Source organism: Semicossyphus pulcher, unplaced genomic scaffold (genome assembly GCF_022749685.1).
Source record: "Semicossyphus pulcher isolate SPU_LCO1_2020_fin unplaced genomic scaffold, fSemPul1.0.p SCAF_25, whole genome shotgun sequence".
Classification (NCBI taxonomy): domain Eukaryota; kingdom Metazoa; phylum Chordata; class Actinopteri; order Labriformes; family Labridae; genus Semicossyphus; species Semicossyphus pulcher.
In genome coordinates, this window is record NW_027211699.1 from 4,682,501 (window position 1) to 4,709,261 (window position 26,761).

Genomic DNA, 26,761 nt, shown 5'->3' on the forward strand with positions numbered 1-26,761 from the left:
TGTCGTCATGCCTGGGCTCGCTCACATTTTCAACATCTGTTAAGATTTTAAAAGTCTTGTAGTGTGGGCCAGGCTTTACTTTTCTATAAAAGAACTTGGAGAGAATGTGTTTGAAAAGACTTGTGCAGGTAAGTCTTTTGCAGAGAGATGAATTATTGAATCTTGTTTGGGAACAATAATCTAAAGTCTGTGGTAATGTTTCAATTATAATATCTAATCAGGCTGGTGTGGGTGATTTATTAATCTGTTTATTAGTTTACTTATTGTGACCATCAAGGTGGGCCAGCACCTGTTCACAAACTGTTTGCCTGATGAAGGCCGAGGGCAGGGATGTTGCAAACAAATCAATGTATTTTGTGCAAGTTGGACAGTGTGCGGGAGTTCAGCTGCAGTTTGTTCCTCTCCTGCACACCTGTCCTCTGAAACAGGTGTGCGACATCTTCCTCTACACGTGTTAATATTTAAACATTTTGTCCGTCGAGATATAATGTGATTTTATTTGACATGGCAGTGGTTTTACGTCATGTGATTTTTATGTGAAAAAGTGCAGAAGTTTGTACAATACTAGTCACTCTTCAGGCTGCACGGTGGTGCAGTGGTTAGCGCTGTCGCCTCACGGCTAGAAGGTTCCTGGTTGGAATCCTGGTTCGGATGAAGAGGGCCTTTCTGTGTGTGGAGATTACATGTTCTCACTGTGCATACGTGGGTTCCCTCCAGGCACTCAGGCTTCCACCTACAGCCCAAAGACATGCTCGTTAGGTTCATTGGTGACTCTAAAATTACCCGTAGATTTGATGTATCAGCCCTGTGATCAGTCCAGGGTGTAACCCCGCCTCTCGCCCAATGACAGCTGGGATAAGCGGTGTTAGAAAACAGACATTTGATGTGATTGACGGTTCAGACTTTGAACTTTCAATTACTTTCTAACTATTTGTCCTTCATGTTTGTGTTCGCAGGGAGCTCGAGAAGAAAGTCTGCATCTACTGCGGAGATTCTACAAGGTGAGTGTGTACAGTAACACACACCATCACACACTCTTTGAAACAACCAGACACTGAGTATCCACCCAGTACACATGCACAGGAGCAAGCACACACCACTTACATACAAAGAGAAATGCTTCTCTTCCAGCTACCGACACATTTACAGAGTATAAACACAAACGGGTACAAAGAAGGAAGAGTTAAGACGCCTAAACCACAAACTCGCATAAACAGACAGAGATTGTTTAGAATATGACTCCGGTTATTTCACTGTATTTATTTTCATACCATAAAAAAATGTTGCTGTGTTGGATGCTGAGAGAGAAACAGTGGGAGAGGAAAACAGACGCATAAACAATAACTCAGGGACAAAGAAAGTAACAGACTGAGTTACGAGCAGTTTCCACTATAAGAGAAACTAAAAGACTGAACAGGTAGCTCGTGGTTCAGCCAGCACTCGTATGTGCACGTGAGAACGATCCACTGATTGTGAGTGAAACCGTTTCTCTGAAAGTGTTACAGGAAAACCTGAAAGTAAGAAGCCTCTGCTCGTCAGTAAATCACTCGTAGCAAGCATGGGAACATCTCGGTGGTTTCTCTTTCTCTTTGGATATCAGTTTTGGAATCAGTCACAGGAGTTCAGTTTGGCCCACTTTCACAATTCAACCACGTCAGCCATGGAGGCCAAGGAGGCAGAGGAGGCACAGAGAGGGGCAGAAAAGTACTAAATCAGCAGTAAGGAAAAACTGCTGCGATCACATACTCCCTCGACAATGACTGTCAATCAGAGAGGCTCACTGATGAAAATGTGGTCGTTTTGAAGAAGTCGTTTCTCTCTTGCTACAGTCTTGCTTTAATTTAAGTTTCCTCTCAAACATCTACAGTTTAAAAAAGGAGAAGCTGCACATAACGACAGCTAGTGTCATGTAAAGAACACAAAGAATCAACAAAAACCCATTTTCAAAATATAAAAGTTCAGATTGTCTTCTTATTGGTTTCATTCATTTGATTTAAAGGCGTTTTGTTAAATTGTGTTGATTTATGTTGCTTCTTGTTAGGGCTGCACAATGTTTTGTTTAAAGCCCCCCTCCAGTGAGCATCAAGTTTTTATCCTAAACATCTCCATGTGGTGTTTCTCATGTGCTACAAGAAATATCAGGGACAACATCAGCAGTCATCTCCATGGCTGGGCCTGTCTGCTTTTAAACTGCAGTGTACCAAGGACAGGCTGAACAACACGTTTTCACATTGGCAGCTTTGAGAGGTCACAAACTTAAGGAGCCAATCCTGTTAATGGACGGGGCGACGCTAAGCATATCATTATGTGCATTATGAGCCAGCTGTAACCGTCATCGTCATTATGCAAATTCACTACTTACTACGTTAACGTTACTGCGACTAATTACTACATTTCAAGCTAGCTAAGTTTCAAAAAGTTGCCACTAAACAACGGCACAGACGTGTTTTATTTTTGCATTCAAAGCGGGCGGTTGGAAATGTGCATAGTGGGCGGGGCCTATGCAGATTCAGGAATGTTTAACGAGGGAGAAGGAGGAGACGCCTTGGGAGGATTTTTACAACATAATTAAACGGATTTCGCAGAAAAAACACGTCAGACACAATTTATTTTCAAACAGAGCATTTTATAAGTCTCAAATCAGGACTGGAGCTGCTCTTTAACGAACTCCTCGCAGGACATGCGATTGTGAAGCAAATTGAGTGAAACATGTCACGGTGCTTCTTTATTGTTGCTCATTGCAAAACGAAAAGGCTCCAGTTTGTCGTTTCCTATGACAAATCTACAGGAAAAGTCCGTCACACAGTGCAGCCCTTCATGAAAGCACAGAGAGAGCTGACCGAGTCTGTGTGTCATCTGCCTGTAAACTGTAAACAAGCACGGGACGCTGCTGCTGTTCAGAGTTATTATAGTTCCAAAATGTCCATTAGCTTTTAGTTTTATTCAGTGTTTCTGTTTGGTTTTTGATTTCAGTTCTGGTTAGTTCATTAGTAGTTTCATTGCTATTTTGAGAAATTGATGAATTTTAGTTTAGTTTTTATTTAAAATGTTCAGGTTTTATGAGAGAAGTCTTCATTTTATGAAGCTGATAAAAGTAGGATGAAGGAATGCATGACATGTTAATTAAATGTCCCATATTGTGCAAAGCCAATATGATGTGTGTTCTTCATTCTAGGTTCTTTTTATGAGGTCAGTGTCTCTCGTCAAACAGAACAGGACAAAGCGTTTTCACAATGAAAACGAAGCTGATTTGACTGCAGCTCGTTAGTTAGTGTTGCACTGTTCATTGTAGTTTTTATTTAGTTTTAGTTTTAATTTTTATTTCAGTTAACAAAATTATTTTTTCACTGCTAGTCTTAGTCTTAGTTTTCGTTAACTGTAATAACCCTGCTGCTGTCACAGATCCGGTCGGTGGGATGATCGAGGCAGACGCTCCGATCAGCGAGGTGTCTTATAAGTGAGTGTTTCCCGTTATCAGCGGGAACTCGTCCCGGTGCTCGTTAACGCTGTGGCTACATAAACGGACCTATTACAGAGCGGACGTGCCGCAGTGCGTTTACTTTTAGCGGTAGCACCTGCAGCGCACACACGGCGTGAGGTTGTGTGTGTCAACAGGAAGTAGGAGACGGTGAGCTTACGTTTTAACATGCTACGGTCAGCGGGCTGCTCACGCTGATTAAACACACATTTGAACCTCGTCAGGCCTGGTTGATGACACACAGTATGAGTGCAGCCCACAAGTGTATTTATTTAACAAAGAAACGTGTCATTCCAGCTGCTACTTTTTCATAAGGGTGTCAGAGTCGCTGGAATCTTTTAGCCCTGATGTGTCCGCGTGCTCACATGCACACGATGAACTGTTGATGAGTATCTACACAAACACAATCGCTCTCCCGTCCCTTTGACAGCAGAGCGTGTCCAAGCATCTTGTCTTATCTGTTCTGGTTATATAACAGGAGTTTGTCAAATTCCTCCCCCACTCACACGATCATTATTATGTGTGATGAGCTGGAACACGACAGCAGAGGGGCAGAATGTTTAAACGGTTGCGTGTTTAGAAGAGTGTCGTTCGCAGTGTTGTTTATATTTACAGATAAGAAACGTTTATCTCTGTGCTTACGGTGACTGTTGCGTGCAATAGGACACGCAATAGTAGTACCTAACAAACGCAGAGAACATACTGTGACATCCTGATGGAAAGTAACACTTTGTGTAACACTCCACACAGGAAGTGTTGAGAGATTATTTTGAACACAAACCAGATTTTTAAGTCTAGATACCCTGTGTGATAATAAAACAGAGCTAGGTAATCTAGAGATCAGAGTGTCGAACTGGGTTTTTTGTTCCCATCAGTGCCGATCATTTGACCTGGGTCTGAGTGCTGATTGTAACCTTTCCCACTGAGCAAAAAAGCCGAGTGTTAGCGGGTTTTTTGACCACTGAGAAAGGAGCTATAGGGTCTGTTTGTTGGATACAAGTCAAAGACCAAATTGTTACCGTGTTGCATTTTGCCTCCAGTTTGGTTTGTGTTTTGAAGCTTTTGCCAGAGGACCAAAAGGTTTGATGCAGAGGAAACTGCTTTCTGATTGTTCACAAATTCAACTTTTTACAAACATTGTTAGGGTTAGGTGCCTGCGTTTCCACAAGCATTAGTGAAATTGTTTGCCCAGCCTGTATTTCTATTTCCACGTCTGTTCTCTAGTCATCTTGCTGTGTCAACATCCTTTAATTACCCACAATGCACAGTGTTTTGTTTGCTTCCTGTATTTGATCCTACTTTAAGCCCATTCATGTTCTCACCTGCATCGACCGGCCCTTGGTTCGTTTGGGAACGCGCCGAGACTCGTCTTTTCTGGATCGTGGCTCGGTTGTTTAGCCTACACCACAGTTCGGACGCTTGTTCTCACCTGTCCAAACAAACCAGACTTTCCGAGTGAAATCCGAAAGTCCCGAGCAAATCTGTCAGGTGTGAAAGCGCCCTGAGTTTCCATGTTTGTTTGTAAGCACCAAACAAAAAAGCTTGAAACATCCCTGCCCCGTTTAGTGGTGTCGGCTTTGGCACTGTTCCAGGATGATGCCGGGATGTTTGTGCATGTAGGATGGTGTTTATTATTTGTGCACAAAGGGCTCACACTTAACGCAGAAAGGCAGTGAACTCAATAGCGTTGTCCATCCAAGTGTTTTTCACACATTTACTGTGTTATTCTTAACTGGAGTTTTCATCATGTCATCATAGGGCGAGGAGATCTTCCTGGACATGTTTGAAGATGAATACAGGAGCATGACGGTCAGTAGACCTTTATTCCATGTCACAGTTGTTCGTTGTTTCTTCCTTTAAACAGGATTTCCCCGAGCTTACACGCATGTTCTTATCTGTGCCGTTTGCATATGTTGCAGAGTAAACCGCTGAATGTGGAGTATCTCATGATGGATGCCTCCATACTGCTGCCTCCCACCGGGACCCCTCTGACTGGCATCGACTTCGTCAAGAGGCTGCCCTGTGGGGACGTGGAGAAGACACGCAGGGTGTGTAGACACACACACACACACACACACACACACACACACACAAGCTCAATACAGCTGGCTCCATGCAACTGAACTTCCTGTGCTGCCATCAGGATGTCTTTGTTTTCCCTGCTGAACTGAATCACATCAACTGCATGCTCTGTAGGTTTTAAAATGATCTTCCTTTTATCAAGCCTGATGCTTTTATGGTGTTAACCAGTCTTTGTGTTCTTGTGCAATACTCTGCACCTTTCACCCCTTGTGGGATTTATAAGGTTGATTGATTAGAGGCCTTGTGAAGTCAGATCCTGCAGCTGGGACACATGAACTCGACCAAGCTGAATGTTTCTATTTCCAAAGAAGTGGTTTACTTTTCTCAGTACCCATGCAATTACACTGCACCCCTCTGAGCAGGTGTGTTCTTTCACGTTCTGCCAGAAACAACAACCCCGCCGCAGAGATATGACAGCACGCTGGCCCGACTCCAAATCTGAAAGATGAAAATGATTAGCCAGATTCTGACTGAGATAAAAGCATCTTCTTGAAGCGCGGTTACGATTTCCTTCTCTACATCAGCTTGTAAGTGTCGTTGGCTTAATACAAGTTATCTAACCGCTTCTGTTTGTGTTTGTGTGAACAGGCGATCCGAGTGTTCTTCATGTTGCGGTCCTTATCGCTGCAGCTTCAGGGAGAGCCTGAGACGCAGCTGCCTCTGACCAGACCAGAAGACCTCATCAAGACCGACGACGTGCTCGACCTCAGTAAGACCCCCGCAATGAAACATATGCATACTTTTATGGTACAAAACCAGGCCACAGGGTACACACAGGACAGCTGCATATTTATGTGTCATTTTGGGTTGGAGGGGCGCTAGGTTAGCTCAGCGGTTTAATCTGCGCGTCCTATATACAGAGGCCGACTGTATTCCAATGAAAGTAGCTAACACTAGCTCAAAAAGTCTCAAGTCATACACTAATTTGCATATTGATTACGTCATCACGTATTCATTTGCATAACACGTAGTAGCCCCTGAGTCCTGTGCGCAGTGCTGCTGCAGGGGAGAGAGCAACATGGAGCAGAGGAGCTGTGAGCTGCAAACACTCTGAGCAGCATACATGGGATTTAATTACAATATATTTCCATTTTGCATCAAAGAAAAACTCTCACCACTCCTACAGTGTACACTTTCTCTAAAAGAACATATTTCACTCTTTTTCTAACACGCTCTCACCAGAAACCTGAACACACACACACACACACACACACACACACTCTTCGAAACATGCTGAGATCACCTGAACAGCCTACTGTACATACATGTGCAGAAGTGGAAACTTTCATGTGGTTCACTCTGCCTTGCAGGATATCACGAGTACATTCGCAGAGTAATGTAAACAGAACTGAAGTTATTTCACACACATGCAATGCACGAACGGCTGCAAATCTTTTTCTTTGACATTTGCATGCATGCGTCGTTGGCTCCTGTTGGTGCTTTGTGCAAATGTTCTGTCTATGTGTAACAATCCACATGTAAATATGCTGACCTTTACAATCATGTTCTCAAGTCACTATCTAAAGGTTAGCTCTAATTAAGCTACTTATGAAGAGTAAGTTCTTGTTATAGTGTGTTCTTTTAGAATTAACGTTATTAACCAGGTCCCCCCTGAAAGTATTTCAAGCCTTTGTCATTGCGCAAGACAACGAAGCATCTCCCTGAGCTGTGGAGTGCAGACTCAGATAAAATAAAAATGGAATAAAACAAGAATAAATAGATATAAAAATATTAAAATAGTCAGAAGAAATATACATAATAATTAAATAATAGTTGATGATAGTTGAATTATATACCTAATAGTTAGCTACTTAAAGTGTAATAAAGGTTTGGCCTGGTTTCATCATCTCAAACTATGTTCAACAAAATGCCATAAAAGACAAAACAAAGAGTTTATCCTGCTAGCTTGCAGTGCCTGTGTTGCCAGAGAGACAAAAATTGCTGCATTCAGGAACACATTGAAACCATTGACTATATATATGGATGAACAAAGCGTCTCCATCTGCTGTCATTGTACAAAATTGATGCCAAAATAGCCCCCATGATAGGCGCTCAGTTGGAGCCAGAGTTGCGCAGTAGAGATCGGCGGGTGGAGCTGCTGTAGCCACTTCCGCTAACCAAAACACACACTTAACTTACTGAGAAAAACGGCAAACATCCCGCATGTCGGCGTATTTAACAGCAGAACAGCTTCTTGTGTTGGTCTGAAGCAGACGTTCACAGATATGTAAACTTCAATGACTGTAGGGATTGTTTTAGTTACGTTTACGTAGGAGCCGTATCAGTCAACAGAGCTGTCAATCATCCTTTTTACAGCATCAAATAACGAATTAAAACTAAACTTGTCAGAAAAATGAACACACGGACCTAAATCAGCAGGATAAGAACTAACTATAATGACAGAAACTATGTTTGAGAAAAATGTATTTGCCGTGTATTTAGATTTTATAGACTGACTCATGTCCCGTCTGTTAACATGGAGGAGACGGGCTTTATAACCTATACTGCAGCCAGTCAGCAGGGGGCGCTAGAAGGGGTTGGCTTCACTTTAATGGAGCTGTCATGTCGTCCATCTTTTTATACAGTCTATGATTGAAACAAGTAGAGATGTAACAGTGAATACAACCAATATGATTTATGTTATTGAATCCCGGTTCGGAGTGTGAAAGGTTGTCTGCCTCTATGAGAGAAGAGCAACTCCATAAAAGGACAGAATCATATTTCCTGTGTTTAACGTAAACCATCATCAGGAGCTGTTGTTTCCTCCTCCTAGAAGAATCATAACCAAGTATAGAGATAACATTTACTTTACCGGACGTAAAATCATAACACTTCTGTTTAATTCCATTAATTAATGTGTGACTCCTCCAAAAACCGTCTACTGCCCACTCTCTTTGGATTGAGGTTAGTATAGGCGGCAGATCAACATTTTCCATCACTAGCCCATCAAGCAGATAAGATGACATTTACGTTAATGTTATAGTCTGTTCTGACTGCGCTTGATCATGTCTGCGTGAGTAAAAGTATTTAAAGTGTCAGAATTTTTTACTTCTCTCCTCCTGGCTTTCATTAAGAGGAGACAGGACGGCCTCCTCCTCTTGTTGTGATTATAACTTGGTTTTATTTTTCAGAGAGAAAAAAGGTTCAATAGAAACAGACACACTTGCTTGCATTATAAGATGACAAAGAAATGACTTTTATCAGAGAAGCTAATATAATATAAACATTGCACAAGTATAAAGTTCAGTTTCTGTTTCCTTTAGTTCAGATGAATAAAATGTCAGCAGGTTATACCGTTAATATCACTTCTTAGAATGAAAGAGAAGACCTCATTGTTAATTCCACTGAGCTGTTTACGCAGCACTGAAGACTGCACCCTCTGTGGTTAAAGTAGGCAGTCGTAGCCTTTGACTCTTATCATGCCATCTGTGATGACTGAGCTGCAGTTTCGGTGCTTTTTGGCAAAACACTTCTGCCGACGATTAAAGAAGAAATGATCTATTCCTGATCAATAGGTCAGATCAGTCTGTAGGAACTGTGATGCTTCTGTCCCACTCTGAGTGTGTGACAGCAATGACACAGCAACTCACCCCCGCATCACAACTGCTCGGGAGCATCCTGTTGAACCTTTTAGTTATTGTACTTTACATGCAGTCTATTTGTAATGATGTTTATAATCAGTAAAATCTGGAGTATACGCCACACCGGAATCTACGTCTTTTGGGGGTTTTCTGTAGCTATTATTAATAAAAATGTTATTTCTGTTATTATACAAGTTATTTCAACACTATTTCAATTTATTTTCATTTAAAGCTACAGCCTACCCTCTGTTTTCGCCATGTCCGGTTTGGAATCCTGTTAGCTACCGGTGCTGTAGCTAGCGGTAGCTGGCAGCCTGAGGGTGCATGTCCGAGGAAAACACAAAACGGCACTGCAGCATATTGTAAATAGGAGGCATTGTAGCGGCTTGGACCCAGACACAGTTTAATGCGTGGGTGTGACGCCGCCACTTAACAACCGACAACTTTAGCTACATCAAAGCTCCATCGTCTGTGTGAAATACCGTAACACAATAACAAACCTCTCTCTGCCCACTTTTTGTGGTCCTAAGAAAGCGTTTTATACACTGAATTTACAGAACCTGTTAATAGGGTGGTCCAAATTTTCAATACTTCGTGTTTTAAAACGATATGATGATCCATTATTTTTACATTCGATAGCACCAAAAAGTACCAGAGTCAGATTTTCAACCCAAAGCTGCCGTGAGCAAAAGAGCTAAAGAGCCAGGAAGTGGAGAGAGCGAGCGCTGTTAATGTGAATAGAGCAGAAAAATAAGATGATATTTTCTGACAGTTTCACAGCGGTTACGCTCTAAACAACAAACTAACAGGCCTACACCTCCATACAACCCCGCAGGAAGGTACAGGAGTTTGTTTTTATAGGCCGAAGTCGCTTCATCCTGCCGACTGTGTGTGTCTGACTGCTCCGCCCTCTGTCGCACCTGCAGCTCTCATACAGCAACACAGCGGACTATTCCTATAAACAAGTTTGTTTCTTCTTCTTTGGATTTTCACTTCTTGTTGAAGTTGTATCTGTAGTCATCCATCTTTTCTTTGTTTGTTCAGCCATAGTAGATTACTGTTTACTCGCAACACTTGCAGAGACCGGAAAAGCAGCCGCTTAGCTCCGCCTACCCTCTCTGGCAGACCAACCACTGCTGGCTGATGGAAAACGCGTCACTAACTGGGCGCCGTCGCACCAGACACCCAGTCTGTAATACTGCAACTGCAAAGGCTTTCATCAGCGGGCCACAGGCTCAATCACCTTTGTGTCACCTCATTCGGCGATAGATAGAGACATTTATTTACATGAAAATCTTCCAGATTGTTACTTCTAAAGGGATTATTTTGATATGGAAACTCCTGCTCAATAAGCCTTTCATTACTATTAACAGGAAGTCAAATGAGCTGGTGTGTTTAATGACTTGTTTCTGTACCAGCGGCGTGTGAAGGTGGGAAATTAAAAACAAGAAAATTACCTCATGTTTTGTTCCAAGGACTTCTATTTTTGTTGTTGTGGTTTCGAAACACGTATGAGTAACGTCTTTCTTTTTTACGAGTACCATTTCAAAGATTGAAGTTGTGGTATCGTGACAACCCTGCCTGTTAGTTAGTATAACTCCATGTTTACCCCTCTTGGTTCGTTCGTCAGTGTCAACAGGACTAAATATACCGACTAACTGTTGTGAAAGCACCCAAAAAAATCACTTGACACACGGACTGAAACACACGGACTGAAACCAGATGTCTCCCTGCAGCTTCACTTTCAAATCTGATTCAGCGGTTGAAACTGTGACGGTTTTTCCAAACGCTTGTTCGCAGAGTCTGCGACAGATTTAGGCTCTGATAGCTTTCAGCAGCTTTCAGAACGGCGCTGGTTTGGCTTCCAGTAAATTTCACCCAAAATAATAAATAATCAGAATTATAATCTGTTCAGTAAATGTGATAATCTGATTCGAGTTTACCCACATCTGCTTCGGGAAATATTCCCTTGTTGGATTTCCTCCTTTTTTGTCACTGTCACTGTCACTTTCATTCAGACCAGGTGGGTGAATAAGAACACGCTTTACAGAGTCATTGTGGGAAGAGGGGGGGGTTTCCTCAGAGGTCTGGGGATTTAAACCTGCAACCTTCCACCCACAAACAGCTACAGCCTCCACTTCACTACATCCTGTGGTAAATGCCGAATCACTCAGCACTCGCTGTGTGTTTTCGTGTTGCGTTTTGGTCCTTGTAAGCTCTTGAGAAATGGTGACGCCCATATTATACATTAGATATCTGTAATGAGACTCAAGTGGGACAAGATGTCTCCTGAGGATGAACTCCAAAAGAAATACGACACTTGGAACCAAACTGGAGTCCTTGTTTTCGTCTTCACACTGGTGAACACACTGACTCCATTGTATGCCTGTGCAGTCTGGCAGGTTCGTTAAGGATGCTTGAAAACTCAGAGGAATGCTTGCAGGGACAAGGAGTGTTGAACACAGACAGTTCAATCATATTGAGCTCGATTGTAGAATGATTTAGTGGTTACAAAAGGGAGAACAGAGTGTCTCTGACTTTAGCTTGGTTCTCATCCATGTCTCATAAAACAAAGTTTGAAGCTTAATCCGAAAGGTCTCTTCTGCTCTAAACTAGCTGGTGGACAGAGCTAGAAATATAAGCCTCTGCAGGTCATTAACATGCTAAAAGATGCTATCAAGTTCGTGTTCATTTTGGCACCTACCTTAGATTTAGTCTTAAACTTTAGACGTAATGCTTTTTAGTTTTAGTCACGCTTTAGTCATTTTTACCCGTTATAGTTTAGGTCATCACATTTTAGCCACACCTTTTCCCTCTTGAGAAAATATGACCCCCCTTAAGTCTCCTTCCTCTCATTTTTACCTGTTTGCTTCAGGTAAAATGAGCACTTTAATTTCAGCAGATCATCCAAACAGTGAACGATGAAGATGACACTTCTAGAGATGACTTTTCATCATCGCTTCTCATTTAGTCAACAGTCTGACTGAAGCAGACGGGCCGATGATCGCTCCTTTTTGCGCGGAAGAAGCGCCAAAGGGCGCGCACAGAGCCTGAAGCAGAAAGCCTGGGTTAACAGAGAAAGTTCACAACCACCTTCTTGACACCCGTTATCTCTAACTGCTGCTTGGGGCTTTAAATGATCCGACAGCCCACCACTAACATTTCAGTCCCGTCTCGTCTCATTCACAGAAACAAAACACACGCCTCGTCACAGTTTTTGTTATCAAAGATCTATTTTTAGCGCGTCAACGCCTCGTCTTCGTGGAAAAAAGGTTGTTGACGAACCTTTATTGTCACAGTTTTCGTTAAAGAGATTAACACTGAAAGGAAGATGATTTATGTAATCTGCTAATTTCATTTGGATGAGAGATGAAACATTTTAAAGTGATACTCTGGAAGATTTTCATTTAAATTAATGTCTGTTAAGTCTCTATCGCTGAATGAGGTAACACAATGGTGATTTAGCCTATGGCCCACTGATGAAAGCCTTTGCATGTGCAGTATTACAGACTGATTGTCTGAGGCGACATTGGCGGAAAAAATCGCGTTTTCCATCAGCCAGCAGTGGTTGGTCTGCCAGAGAGGGTAGGCGGAGCTAAGCGGCTGCTTTTCCGGTCTCTGCAAGTGTTGCGAGTAAACAGTAATCTACTATGGCTGAACAAACAAAGAAAAGATGGATGACTACAGATACAACTTCAACAATAAGTGAAAATCTAAAGAAGAAGAAACAAACTCGACGCTCAGATGAAGCAAACAGTCTGAAAAGGAACAACCGCAGCCAACCGTGGACGTCACACATGCAGCACTGTCTGGATATCTGGGAAATGTGCTCCTGCATTTACCGTTTAACGCCACCGGTGCCGCCAAAGAGAACGAAACTGTGTTCTTCGACATTACCTTTAAAGAATTTCAACCAAGTCCAGTTGCCTTTTGGATTAAGCTTCAAATGACCTGGATGACTGAGAACCTCCACAGACATAATACAAGTTAATTTCCTCTTGACCTCTCGACACTTCTGCAGTATTTATCATTAGCACCACATTTGCTGAGTGAGTAATGATGGCAGAGTAGTCCTGATTTAACTCATGACAGCACAGTGTGCTTTCAGAGACTCAAACAATGAGTCCTGTTTCTTAAACATCTCCGTTCCTTCTTCTAAACTTCCTTCTAATCAAAGGAGAAGTGAATCTAAAAAAAGTCCTTGAATAAAACATAGAAACGTAATGAAACCAAGTCTTTCATAGAAAGGCGTCTCTCTGTACTTTCAGAAGAAATTCAGTGCTTTGAAGCCATCATCGGTTCAATGATCCAAATCGCTTTGACATGGAACCAACACTTTGTCTCTTAAAGTTGCAGGTGCTTTTTACTCCTCACTGCTTCAGGGGCTAGAGTGAAATTGCTGGCAACCCCCTGTTGCGAGGTAGTGCTTGTTCCAGCGCAAAAAAATCCAAGTGTGCTGAACGTGGATCCAATTTCACACGTATAACATGCGTCATGTACCAGATAAACCTGGACTGGTCAAGATTCTTGAGAATAGAAATCAATGAAGCAGACAGAATTATACAGTGGAAGGGCCATGAGTGAAACTGAGCCAGAGAAAGAGAAGTTCATCAGGGGGCTGTACGTCAGCGTTGTTATTAGTTTACACTTCGAGCCAGCCAGGGTGGGTGGGTGATACATAAACCAAAACCAGTGGTTTCAAATCAAGTCGTCATCGGTTCCACTTTTCTTTGCTGTAAGTTTTGCAGTAAAGTGAAGTGAAGCTGCTGAGGTGTGGGCGCACCAGTTTTATTCATCGGCCTTCTAGACGTGTGGGAGAAAAGCGTCCTCTGCTTTGTCCTTTTAAGGCTGTGAAGTCTGTTTGACTGATTTTAATCATGTGTGTTCAAAACAAAACTAGCAGAACAGCTTTTCAGGAGGTAAAAACTTGATAATCAGTTACTTAATTTGCTTAATTAAAAAGATGAATCATTATTCATCTGCACCATAAAACAGAAGTCGGCTCTTAAAGCTACAGTGTACGATGTGTGCTCCTTTTTCGTAACTCCTAACCTGTTGACTCTTAGGGGGGAATTCACTAAGAATGAATTGCAATCGCTGATAGCATCATAAATTGCACGTCTATCTGCTCCATCTCAAGGTCCGATTCACACAGCAACATGCACTGACGATATTCAAGCTCAAACACGCTGACGGAGCTCTACTCTATCCACAGATCGATGAGGAGCAGGGAGAGGAGGGGGCAGCTCTTTGAACTGTTTGGTGATGTTTACTAGTTTAACCTGCCTGTGACGCAGCTTCATTTCTTGAGCGAGCAAGCAACAGCAGCTCGTCCATGTAATAATCCCCGCCCTGCGTAATGGCTCCAGACCGCCTCCACGCATGTGTGCCGGGCTTGAGAATCTGACTGCACCAAACTGATCGATTTCCAGATTTTGATGATAATGACAAAATATTATTATATAGCCTCAGTCCTATCATGCTATCATGGGAAGCTAATGCCATTATGGTAGGAAGAAAATGCAATTTGACTCTGTGCCTTTGGAGGACGCTATCTGCTTCTCCGATGGGCCCTGGAAAACCTCCGCCAGATGACGCGTTTTACGTCTGGCCAGGGAGCTCGCTAAACTACACTTCCTCAATCTAGGACGCCCGCCTTCGATGTCATGTCTCGTTCAAAATCGTCAGGTTTGAAATGTAGACTGCAGACCTGAAGATTTTTTAGACGATCCACCGGTATGTTCTTGACGTGTTTCAGATTCTCTCCCGCTCTGAGCCGTTGCCTGCAGTGGAAACGACAGTGTTTCACTCCAGCGTCTCTCGCTGGGCCGTTCCTTTCAGAGGGAGGGGCGCAATGCACGCTGGGTGTTGTAGGAATGTAGAATGGACGAAACCACGAGCTGTTTGTACAACTTTCTCCACAGCTATGGCGCTAAATTCAAATATTATTGCTTCTGCTGATTACAGAGAATACCAGCTTTGACTGACAGCGGCTTTTTGCAGGGGCGAACTGCTCCTTTAACTGACGTGTTTTTTCGATCACACTGTTTGTGAATTAGACGCTTTTTACCACAAGGCTCATTTGCATAGAAAGGGGCCAAACTGAACCAAATGTCTGCACATATTTAAATGAGTCATTATGCAAACTGCAGCACAGAGACACTGTTTGCTCTGCAGAGCGCGTTGGGCACTGTGTGTTGTGAGAATGAGAATGAGTCTTTCTGTGTCATCTGCACAGGTTTAGCAAGCACAAAAGCCATGTAATCCTTCAGTGAATTAGGCCTTAAGTCTTGTTATTGTATGCACACACCATCTGTAATATGTTTTGAATGCAGAATCTTGGTCCTAACAAGCCCTAGACGTATAACCGCCCTGTTTGTGCTGTTTTGCAGATAACAGCGACCTGATCGCCTGCATGGTGGTGAGCAAAGATGGCGGCCAGGCCCAGAGGTTCCTGGCCGTGGACGTGTACCAGATGAGTCTGGTCGAACCCGAAACCAAACGCCTCGGATGGGGTGTAGTCAAGTTCGCCGGCCTTCTGCAAGTAAGAGAAAAGTGGTGTGATCATACGTGTTAAGAGAATGAACTCTGTTTACTGTTAACAGAATATTCTGCAATGTCTGTGTGGCCTCAGATTACCACAGAAGATATTTAAGCTCATATTTCTAACGAAATACTGAAACCTAAAAGCAGAATACATACAGTCTGCTATTGTGAAACTGACGAGTGAGTCATAACCATGTGTTTCCTACATCTATAATATCATGTTTCCTTCCTTTTTCTTCTTTATGTGAAGCAAGCTGCTCTTTTGGGTCTGATGTTGTGAATGTAGTTTTGTTTACTGAGCTTTATGACTCATGTCACATGTCTTTAACTCAACAGGACATGCAGGTGTCCGGCGTCGAGGATGACAGCAGAGCGCTGAACATCGTCATCCACAAGCCCAGCTCCAACCCGCACGCCAAGCCCCTGCCCATCCTGCAGGCCAACTTCATCTTCGCCGACCACATCCGCTGCATCATCGCCAAGCAGAGGCTGGCCAAGGGCCGCATCCAGGCCCGGCGCATGAAGATGCAGAGGATTGCAGGTGAGAAGACGAGGAAACTGTCAGAAATCAGTCCGTGTGAGGAGCAAAAGCAGGCGGCGCGTACTGTATGACATCCCGGCTCCCATCAGCGTCATCTGATGACGATTCTTCATAATCTCTGTAAACAGACATCTGCATGCTAACAGCTAACAACAAAAATTCAACTTGAGACAAATTCCCTGACGCTGTGTCACGAAAGCCGTTTAGATTTCCCGACTTCCTCGAACGCATCGGAAACGATCGATCCGACCTCCGTTCAACAAAGGAGCATTTTAAAAAAAAATTCAGCCAGAGTGCAGCCTCTGTGTAACTGACTATTTACAGTGAAACTGAGACTCAGCAGAAACGGAGCATACAGCCGTGTGACCCGGCAGCAACAATAAGTAAATAAACATTTACAGCCGATCTTTCTTTGATGGTCAGCACGCAGAACTTAAAACATAAGATCCTGACGACAGCGTGTCTTGAGTTTTAAATAACTAACGAGTTACGCGGCTGTGCCTCGTGAGTAAATGTTGAGTTTAGTTTCTGCTCAAAAACAGTCACCAACAGGCTGTTTAATACACAGTCCTTATTATGTAGGAGACAGTTTGTCTGCTGGTTTGTTGCTAATTGGGCTGTAAACAATGCAGCGCACGTAAAAGGAAGTCTTGGCTGAACGCCGGCTAAACCGGAATGCCCACAAAATTCACTGTCACTCCCAGAGGCTACATCTTCGTCAGACCTCAGTTGTATTAGAAGTGAAAGTACTCTCCAGCATATGCGATTAGTGATTCTGTCTGCTCTTTGTGAGGTGCTTTACCTCACAATACAATGTTGTTCTATAAATATGTTGTGTGTATTCAGACCAAAAGAAATCCTTTCATTCTGTGAGTATAGATGTACCCGTCAGTCACTCGTACTTCCCCTCCCCATTGTCTGATTCTTTAGAATCACTCGCAAAGGTAACGAGGAGATATCTGGTATCTTGCAATGAACACAGAGGCAACATGATCCCTGCCAAAAGAGCCCCTGTAGTCACGACTACTGGACTCATGCTCACGTCTTAATTTTGAATTCATAGTGAAAGCCTAAAGAGGACACCACTGTTTGTTCTTGTAATAGATCTGTTTGTTTCCTCTTCTCCTCTCCCCGCTCCCTCCGTGTGCAGCTCTGTTGGACCTGCCCGTGCAGCCCAGTGCCACCGAGGTGCTGGGTTTCGGCCAGACGGCGAACGCTTCACCCAGCGCCCTGCCTTTCCGCTTCTACGAGCAGTCGAGACGGGCGCCCAACGACCCCACGGCGACCAGATCGGTCTTCGCCTCTGTCGACAAAGTGCCAGGTGACGTACAGAAAACCAGAGTCCACTGCTTACACGTACTGCTGCAGCCTGAACACTACTTAGGAGATCCAGAAACTCATCTTAGCTGTGAGTTTCTTATCTGAAATATGACTCCTGAGAAAACAGCTGATCTTGCCGTTGTTTTTTCTAAATGGTCGATTTCCTTTATACGTTTTTATTGTGTTACATTAAGGTCACATCCGTTAGCTCATCTGTTCCTGCTGGATCAGTTTTCAAAGGTTCATATTTCCTGCTGCTCTCACTGAATAGAAATGACATGTGATCATCCATCGTCTTCATCACCGTGAGGGTGATAGAGAGCTTTTATTTGAGTCCGCGTTTGTTGAAAGTGTTTGATGAGTTTTGGGTGCAATAATATCTAAAGGTAGTTTAAATACATTTTAAGTTGATCTCCCACAGACTTAAGAACATACGAGCACATACACCTACACAAAATTGCACCTAAAGTGGTAATCTCGAAGATCTCAGTTTCGTTCTCTTTGGCGGCACCTATGATGATAAACGGTAGTTGCAGGAGCACACTTCCCAGATATCCAGACAGTGCTGCATGTGTGATGTCCACGGTTGGCTCCAGTTGTAACTCTTGATTTTCCTCGCTGTCGGTCGCTTTCCTTTTTAGACTGTTTGCTTCATCTGAGCGTCGAGTTTGTTTCTTCTTCTTTGGATTTTCACTTCTTGTTGAAGTTGTATCTGTAGTCATCCATATTTTCTTTGTTTGTTCAGCCAAAGTAGATTACTGTTTACTCGCAACACTTGCAGAGAGCGGAAAAGCAGCCGCTTAGCTCCGCCTACCCTCTCTGGCAGACCAACCACTGCTGGCTGATGGAAAACGCGTCACTAACTGGGCGCCGCTTGTGATTGTTTCCACGAGAGTCGCCACAGACAGCCAGTCTGTAATACTGCAGATGCAAAGGCTTTCATCAGTGGGCCACAGGCTCAATCACCAGTGTGTTACCTCATCCAGCGATAGATAGAGACTTAACAGATATTTATTTAAATGAAAATCTTCAACATTATTACTTCAAGTTTTCTATCAATCAGGTCTTATTTGTGTAGCGCCAAATCATAACCATAAAACAGGCCTAGACCGAACTGTTTGTTATATTATGTAGAGAGAGACCCAACATGAATCCACCATTTTGCAACATTTGGCAGCAGTGGCAGAAAAACTTGAGCAGAACCAGACTCATGTTGAACAGACATCTGCCTCGACTGGACGGGCTGAAAGGTGGGGTCGAGGGAGAAGCAAGATAGAGACAAAGAAACAGAGCAACAACAACAACAGATAATACAGACTTCTGGTTACAGTGTCGATAATAATGGTACACATGTGTAATAAAAACAAGAACAGCATAGTAATGATAAAAGACCATAATATAGATACAGAAGAACGATAACGGGGGAAGGCTGATATTAATAGTTGTAGCAGTCTGAGTCAACAGCAGCGTGTGGTCTGCAGCAGCGAACCCCAGGAGCTGACGAGACAAGGGAGCTCAAAGACTCCAGTGAAGATATATGTTAGTAACATTAATGTGACAGGAAGATACAGAGTGAATAACATGCATTAATATAAGAGAGATTTAGGGCTGAAAATACACACAACTCATCATTTATCGTCTAAAATGAGGCTGTTAGGGCTGCATTGGCTCATGTAACTTTGCCACCATCGTAACACATGCGTGTATGTGTGTGTGTGTGTGCGTCTTATGTTCTTGTTGGCCGTCTCCAGGTTTCGCGGTGGCTCACTGTGTGTCGCAGCACAGCCCCTCGCCCCTCTCCTCCCCCTCGCCTCCCTCCAGTGGGAGTGGGAGCACAGGAAGATGCGACTCTGTTACAGCCAGCACTATATCAGCTCAGAGCCCCACAGGTAGCTCGCACAGCACATCCCACACACACACACACACACACACACACACACACACAGAAAGAAGCAGACTTTTTTGTATCATCGTGTTGAAGCGAGGCTCATTAAGGAGTTGAGGCTTGGTTAACACAGTGTATCTGACACGTAGCACCTTTACACACTGAGATGTGAATTCACAGAGGATAGCCCGCAGGGTCTTCTTCACAAAGCGTGTCACACTCATGATATTCCCGTGCCAACACGCCCACAAAGTTTTGCAATTCAGTGCAAACTGCTTGTGGTAGGCGTGTGATTGCGGAGAGGAGCTGTCAGCTCTCTCTGCTGCCAGAGATCACTTCTATCCACATGATAGATGAGCTGGGAGGGCTGCTCTCAGCTCATTCTGAAGCCGAGGCTTGACACGTGACGCCGGTTTCATCGTCTAAAACGCAGCTCGAGTAATTCTCTTATTCCCGTCCTGCATAATGCCATCTCCTCACATGTGGAGAAAGTGTTCCCGTACTGATTTATCTCCCGATTCTTATAATTGCATCACCATAAAAATTAACCAACTGACTATTTTATTTCTCAGATCACAGAAGAGAAAAACTTTGAACATCTGTTTCATAGGACGTCAGAGAGGGACAAATCTTGCTTGCAACATTTCCGGCAAACAGTTTGTGAACAGGGGCCAACTTGAGCTGGGAAGCAGCCAATCAGCATGTTTGATCACAATAAGTAAACTAATAAATAGGGATGCACCGATACCACTTCTTTTCAGACCAAGTACAAGTACTTACATTTGGTACTCTGATACCGAGTACCGATATGAGTGATTAATAAAATCATTATAGTTCTCATAATGACTTCATCAGATGTTCCTCACTTTCTGACTGTAACAGAGTAATTAGATGATGCAACTGCTGCTGACATTTTAACACTCAACTCTGCTTTACTTAACAAACGAACATGACACTGCCACACATTTTCCTTTTGTGTAAGGCTAACGTCAAGCTGTAAGCTGGGTGCGGTGCTCGTCGTAGTTTCACGAGTACCAGTACAAGTACTTAAGCTCTGACAGTAGGTCATGAAACCAAAATAATACTGGACCATCCAACTAGAGGGCGAGACGGTGCTGGTCAGATGATCCCGAGTGTGATCTACAAGCAGTTTAGCCAGCAGTTTTTGCCAGTCCGAGCCTGGCTTCTGAGGTGCGTTGGTGTTGAGATGATCAGTTCTGTAGCACGGTAATAACAGAGGTGGGAAGAGCTGAGTGTGAGAGTGGGGATGTGTAGAGCGAGTGAGGGAGAACGTTAAGTGTGTGAACGTAAGTGAAGTGTCGTGGACTGGAGCAGCGGAGGAGCAGAAAAAAGAGTGATCGGTGTAAACAACTGAACTAATGTACAGTTTAGGTATGCTGCTGGCGTATTAAAGTGACAGGAGTTAGCCCCGAGGCTAGCATTCTACATTCCTACAGCACCCAGGGTGCATTGCAAACATGTCAGTTAAAGGAGCAGTTCGTCCCTGGAAAAAGCCGCTGTCAGTCAAAGCTGGTGTTCTCTGTAATCCATAGATGCAATAATATTTGAAATTTGTGCCATAGCTGTGGAGGAAGTTGTACAAACTACTCGTGGTTTCGCCCATTCTACATTCCTACAACACCCAACGTGCATTGCGCCCCTCCCTCTGAAAGGCACGGCCCAGCGAGAGACGCTGGAGTGAAATAGTACCGTTTCGCTGCAGGCAACGGCTCAGAGCGGTACAGAATCCGAAATACGACGAGAATATACCGGTGGATCGTCTAAAAAATCTTCAGGTCTGCATTTCAAACCTGACGGTTTTGAACGAGACATGACATCGGAGGCGGGAATCCTAGATTGAGGTGAAGTGTAGTTTAGCGAGCTCCCTGGTCTCCGCCAGATGACGCGTTTTACGTAGTCGGAGGTTTACCAGGGCCCATTGGAGAAGCAGATAGCGTCCTCCAAAGGCACAGAGCGAAATTGCATTTCTTTTCTACCATAATGAATGTTAGCTCCCCATGATAGCATGATAGCACTGAGGTTGAAAATCGACACACTGGCCCTTTAAGTTGGCCAGCCACTGTTCACAAACTGTTTGCCTGATGAAGGTCGAGCGTTGCAAGCAAATAAATGTATTTTCTGCCAGTTGGACAGTGTGCAGGAGTTTACTTCTACACACCTAACCCTAACACATTGTGTGGCGTTTCCGTGGGAAGTTAAACAACTACATTCTACCCTTCAGAGTACAGAGGGTTAATATAATCTAAACAGAGGTGAAGCATATCAGAGTACATTCCTTCTCCACCACACATGACTCAGTGATTGTGTACACAAAGTTTGTTTGACCCCAGAAACACTGTGACCTTTTGTTGTATCCTCCACACTGCCCCTTTACTCTCTCACAATGTAAGTATGCTTACGTAGTAGTTAACATAGTCGTGTTAGTCAGTGTGTCACATCCTTGTGCAGCTCCGCCCCCGTCCCTCTGTCTGTAGCTGCTCTTCTTAGAACATGGCTCCTCAAATGGGATCTGCTTGTAATGATGTAGCTCGTCAACTTCACAAGTGCTGTTTTTGTCATTATACTTTGAATACTTGTACTTTCTTTAGTTTGCACATAACATCCTCTTCATCTTAAACACTGTAAATATTATAAAGATATTTTACATATTATATTTTACATCTGTAAATTTAATTTAAAGACTGAAAACACAAATTCTGCGAAACTAACATGAAATTGCAGTTCAAAAATAATTAAAGAGGGGTATTTTGCTGTTTCACATTCTAAGACATATATATATTTAATGTTACAATGTTGGATGTTCAGACTAAACGCAGGCTTCAGAGAGCTGGCCAATCAGAAGAAAGTGGGCTTGTAGGGGCGGGGTTTCTTAAAGGGACAGGCAGAGGCTGTATGAGGGCCTGCACAGAGCACCAGTGTGAGAAGAATGATGAGTTTTTTTAAAGTGTAAATTATGCTAAGCTACTCAGGTATCACAGAGTGAAATATGAGGCTTGAAATTAGCATAATACCCCCCCTTTAATCCTTTCCTTTCTGTGTTCTTCAGTTAATCAGATATCGTGATGTATCAGTATATGTTTGTATTATAATATGTCAAATATCGCAGAATCGCTTTATCGTGATATTATCGTTATCGTGGGCCACGTATCGTATCGTGAGTTACCCTGCGCTTCCCGCCCCTACTGCGCTGTGATCTTCAGTTGTCTGTTTTTGTGTGGTTCTTCTTCCCTGCACAGATCTGTTTAGTAACTATTTAAACTTCTCCTGTGTGTGTGTGTGTGTGTGTGTGTGTGTGTGTGTGTGTGTGTGTGTGTGTGTTCATATGCAAATCTGCTGATGGCTCTCCATAGATGTATAATTTATCACTAAGTGATTAGAGGCTACATTTCTGACCCCTTTAGATCCTCTTTTAGCATCCTTTATAAAAGTAATGCTCCTGCCTCACCTGCTCCTCTCCTCTGCTCTCCTCTAGATGATGGGACATTTCTCGAGCACACCCCGCCCTCCTCCTCGGGCGGAGAAGGTGAAGGAGGAGGCGGAGATGTCACACCGGTGTCTTCTATTTCCTCGGCTTCAGTCGCAGCTCCCACCCTGGCCCCGAGCCTCACCCCGGCCTCCCAGCCCACCATCTCCCTCCTGACGGACAGCAACGCGGACGCCCTCAGCGTGGAGTCGCTCACGCTGCTGCCCCCCGCGGACACGCCGCACCTGCACCCGTGCGTCGTGTCCCTGCAGAGACTGGACGCTTCCATCGCGGAGGAGGATGAGGATGACGATAGAGGAGAGCAAGAGGAAGACGGGTCGCCGTTGGACGAGACGGAGACTGATGCTACGGTAAAAGAGGAAACGACGACAGAGTTGGTCACGCCCACTGACGAGGCACTGGAGGGGCCGGTGAGTGAAGAACCGCCTCCAGAGCTCATTTCAGACCAAGCCTCTGCTTCAGAGCTGCAAGAGGAGTGTGCAGAGGAGACGGAGAGAAACACTGAAACACCAGACTCGCCTGAATTGGATTAAGCAACACTAACACACACACACACACATGTTCAAGCACTGAAACCAGTCTCTCACACACACAGAGGACACACACAGAGGACAGTGAAGTTCGATAGTTAAACTATCCAGCGTGGCTGCAGTATATATTTTCATGGTGGGACCTGCAGGCAGCGTGTGCGTCTTTCAGAGGCATCTTTATGTTTCGTGTTTGCACATGAAGAAGGATTCACAGACGACGAGACATCTGAGGAACTCGACAGACGGCTGAAAGCACATTTGAGTTTCTCCGCACTTGAGTTTCAGTGAGCGTGTGTGAGGACACGCAACCAGCAACGTTTTTTACTCATTCTGATTGTCAGCTCAGAGACACACACACACACACACACGCACACACGCGCCACATGCTGCTGCTGTGAGCTGTTTTAAAATATATTTTTGTGTCTTATGTTTAAATAGCATTTCACCTCCCCTGTTTGTATACGCGCTGTGCACACAGAGACAGCAGCACTCGCCTTTCAACAACTGTATGTCAGACCTGTTACTGCCGTCGGGTAGGTGTGCGTCTGTGTGTGGTGTTGTGTATGTGCTCAGAAGAGTCCGCTGCCTCCGCTCTGCGTGTTCTGCATTTTGTTTCGCTCCTGTAATTCCACATCTGAAGTAACGTTTGATTCATTTCATAATCGGCAGCATCCTGAGCGTGGACGGCGCAGGTCTGATACTGTGAAGGTGATGCAGTGAGGCACCCTGCTCTGGATGAACTCATCCTGGGATGCAAACCGAGGTGTGTGTGAAAGCAGCTTTTTGATTGTCATCACAGCTGGCACGGAGACAGTTAAACACGGGTTGCTTGAGTGCAGTGTAAACGAGCTTTTTGTCCAGATATGCAACAGGAATCAACTAACTTTGACCTCAATGGATTGGCTTTAATTTAGAAGATGTGTTGATCCACCAATCAGCCACCTGACTGATAAACGATGCAAACAATCTGAGAGGAGCGAAGCGTGCTGAGTAATTCTAGATTAGTTCTACATAATGGATAGCCCCTAAATAATTCACTGAGTGTTATCATTCATTCTCTACACCGAGCATTTTAGTCTGTAGCAACACAGGTGTGCTGCTGTGTGACGGTGTGAGATATTCTTGCTTGATTAAATGAAACTCTGATGCAGTGTAATCGATCTCAGCGATGTTAGACGTGTCAGCTGGAATAACATCTGTGTCTTCAGGTGCAACAACTCTGGGTTGAATGTATCAGGCGCTGACCTGAGCTCAGTTTTTAACAGATAAATGCTCCAAAAAGTTCTGGAACATCCTCTCTAATGTGTCATTTTTTACCCACGCTGGGCTGATTATAAAATGTCGATTCTGGAGGACAGAAAATTAGGAGGAAAATCAAACATATTTGGCACATTTTTACGCTCTTAGGACAAGAAACATGGACTGTGTCCCAATCCTTTGAAGGCTGCGTCACAGAAGCGCGTCGAAGCCTGTCCCAATTCGAGGGCTCCTTCATATGCGCCCGACAAATGCGTCCTCTGTTTCCCCGGCCGCAAAGGACACACCTGATGATGCATTGCCCGCCAATTAAAAAAAAATGGCGGACTTTTAAACGGCCGAGGAATACACTTTAAAATGTAACAAGTTTTGGTGTCAACTCAATCGAATAGCTAGCGTGACACGTGTTTATAAAAATGAAAGGGCCCTTGAAACAAATAATAGGTTAACTTGCGCAACGTTAGTTATGCTAGCTAGTGAGCCTGGTATCTACCTGTTGCTAGGTCGACAGGAGCGGCATTTGGTGACGCAAGGGTGGACTCATTTCAGTTCGGCTCTAACGGTCTACGCAGGCTATGAATGGAGCACCGCCTCTTTCGAAGGCTGCAGCCCGTGGATTGGCACACAGCCATGGTGTCTTCAGATGCTGCTCTGAGCTCAGTCTCTCCGTTCACACTCCTCCCACTCTCCTCCTTTTAATCAGCTGAATAAAGCTTTACTACTGCAATAACCTTAAGAGCTAACCAATGAGTGGAGAGATGAATGTAACAGACGACTTATCCCTACGGCGGATCCATTTGAATGGCGTCATTGTGTCTCATTCTTGATTTGTAACTCGTCGGAACAAAGCACAGCCACAGCGTCTTCAGGACATGCTCTCTCCCAGTCTCCTCCTCTTTATTAACCCTTTTCTCTCCGTTCTTTTCTGTGCCATTGTCACACAGCGCAAGTCTTAACGCTTCATCATTCTTATTTTCCAACACTGTACAGTCATCAACACGTTTCTAAAGGAGAATTCAGAGCAATACTCTATTTTCCCCCTCAGTCTGTCTCTTAGTGTTTCCATCTTGCTTTTGTAAATAGCAGAAGAATGATAGTGATGATCACTGAAGAGGCTTGGCACAATTTGTAGAGCAGCTGCTGATGGTTTGAGGAAAAATGCGGCAGCTTCTTGCCTGTAACCATCAGCAACTTTTTCTCCAAACGTGCCTCAACAAGCCTCCATTATTAAGTCTGCGATTGTAGTGTGTGTGGTGTAAAATGTTTGTATGCTTTGTAAATGCTTCTGGCTTTTAAACCTGTAATTATTGTTAATGAACTGAAACAGAGGAATAAATAAAGAACTGCAATAAATTATTCTACTTAACAACAGTGAGACTGCTGCATGAGTGTTTTCATTGTTTCTGCAGACAGACAACGGGTTTGTTTTTTTCCTCCAACTGAGGGGGTGTGCTCACTCTCTCTCTTTCTCTCTCTCTCTCTCTTTCTCTCTCTTCACAGAATCTCTCTCTGAAAGTAAAAACAGAGGAACTTCTCCTCAGTGCTTGAGCAAGAAAACCACATGAAATATTAGAAAAGAACTGCCAACACTAGGAACACACACACATAGGCTTCCACTGAATGTATTTTGTAACCAAAGCAGAACAATTTTTAGGCTGATTTTGATCAATTTTAGAAAAAATGTAAATGTGATTCTCTGATTATTCGTCCCACAAAATGAGTCTAAAACATGGGGCAGAAAAAGCAGTAAAATCTCGATTGAAACTAATTTCTTTAATACTTCATTTCTAAAACCTGGACTTGTCCTTTAAGTATACAAATGATGTGTTGCTGCTGACCTGAATTCACCTACGTGTGTGACATCAGAAGGCAGTGACATTGCTTTTACACTTCTACCCCCGTGTCGGTCTCCTGTAGCAGCCTTCTGTCATTTTGCGGTCTGCATGTGTTGCTTTTATCGCAGTTCCCCTCTTCAGGGAAGTCTGGTTGTGTTTTCGTAACCATGTGAAGAGGTTCCTGGTACTGAAACCGTGCTA

The 26,761-nt window shown here is 43.8% G+C and overlaps 1 protein-coding gene across 2 annotated transcripts in view; it reads left to right on the forward strand.

Moving 5' to 3' along the window:
- Positions 1–26,087, forward strand: part of clec16a (C-type lectin domain containing 16A) — a 49,044-nt gene extending 22,957 nt beyond the window's left edge. The window contains exons 15-23 of one of the 2 annotated variants that reach the window (XM_069676105.1): positions 957–1,001; positions 5,237–5,287; positions 5,398–5,526; positions 6,149–6,269; positions 15,534–15,685; positions 16,024–16,228; positions 17,379–17,549; positions 19,300–19,437; positions 22,927–26,087. In XM_069676105.1, coding sequence (XP_069532206.1) covers positions 957–1,001; positions 5,237–5,287; positions 5,398–5,526; positions 6,149–6,269; positions 15,534–15,685; positions 16,024–16,228; positions 17,379–17,549; positions 19,300–19,437; positions 22,927–23,471 — 1,557 coding nt within the window. In that variant the 3' untranslated portion in view covers positions 23,472–26,087. The remainder of the gene's footprint in view (positions 1–956; positions 1,002–5,236; positions 5,288–5,397; positions 5,527–6,148; positions 6,270–15,533; positions 15,686–16,023; positions 16,229–17,378; positions 17,550–19,299; positions 19,438–22,926) is intronic. The other variant, XM_069676104.1, reaches the window with a different exon arrangement.
- Positions 26,088–26,761: the final 674 nt, after the last annotated feature.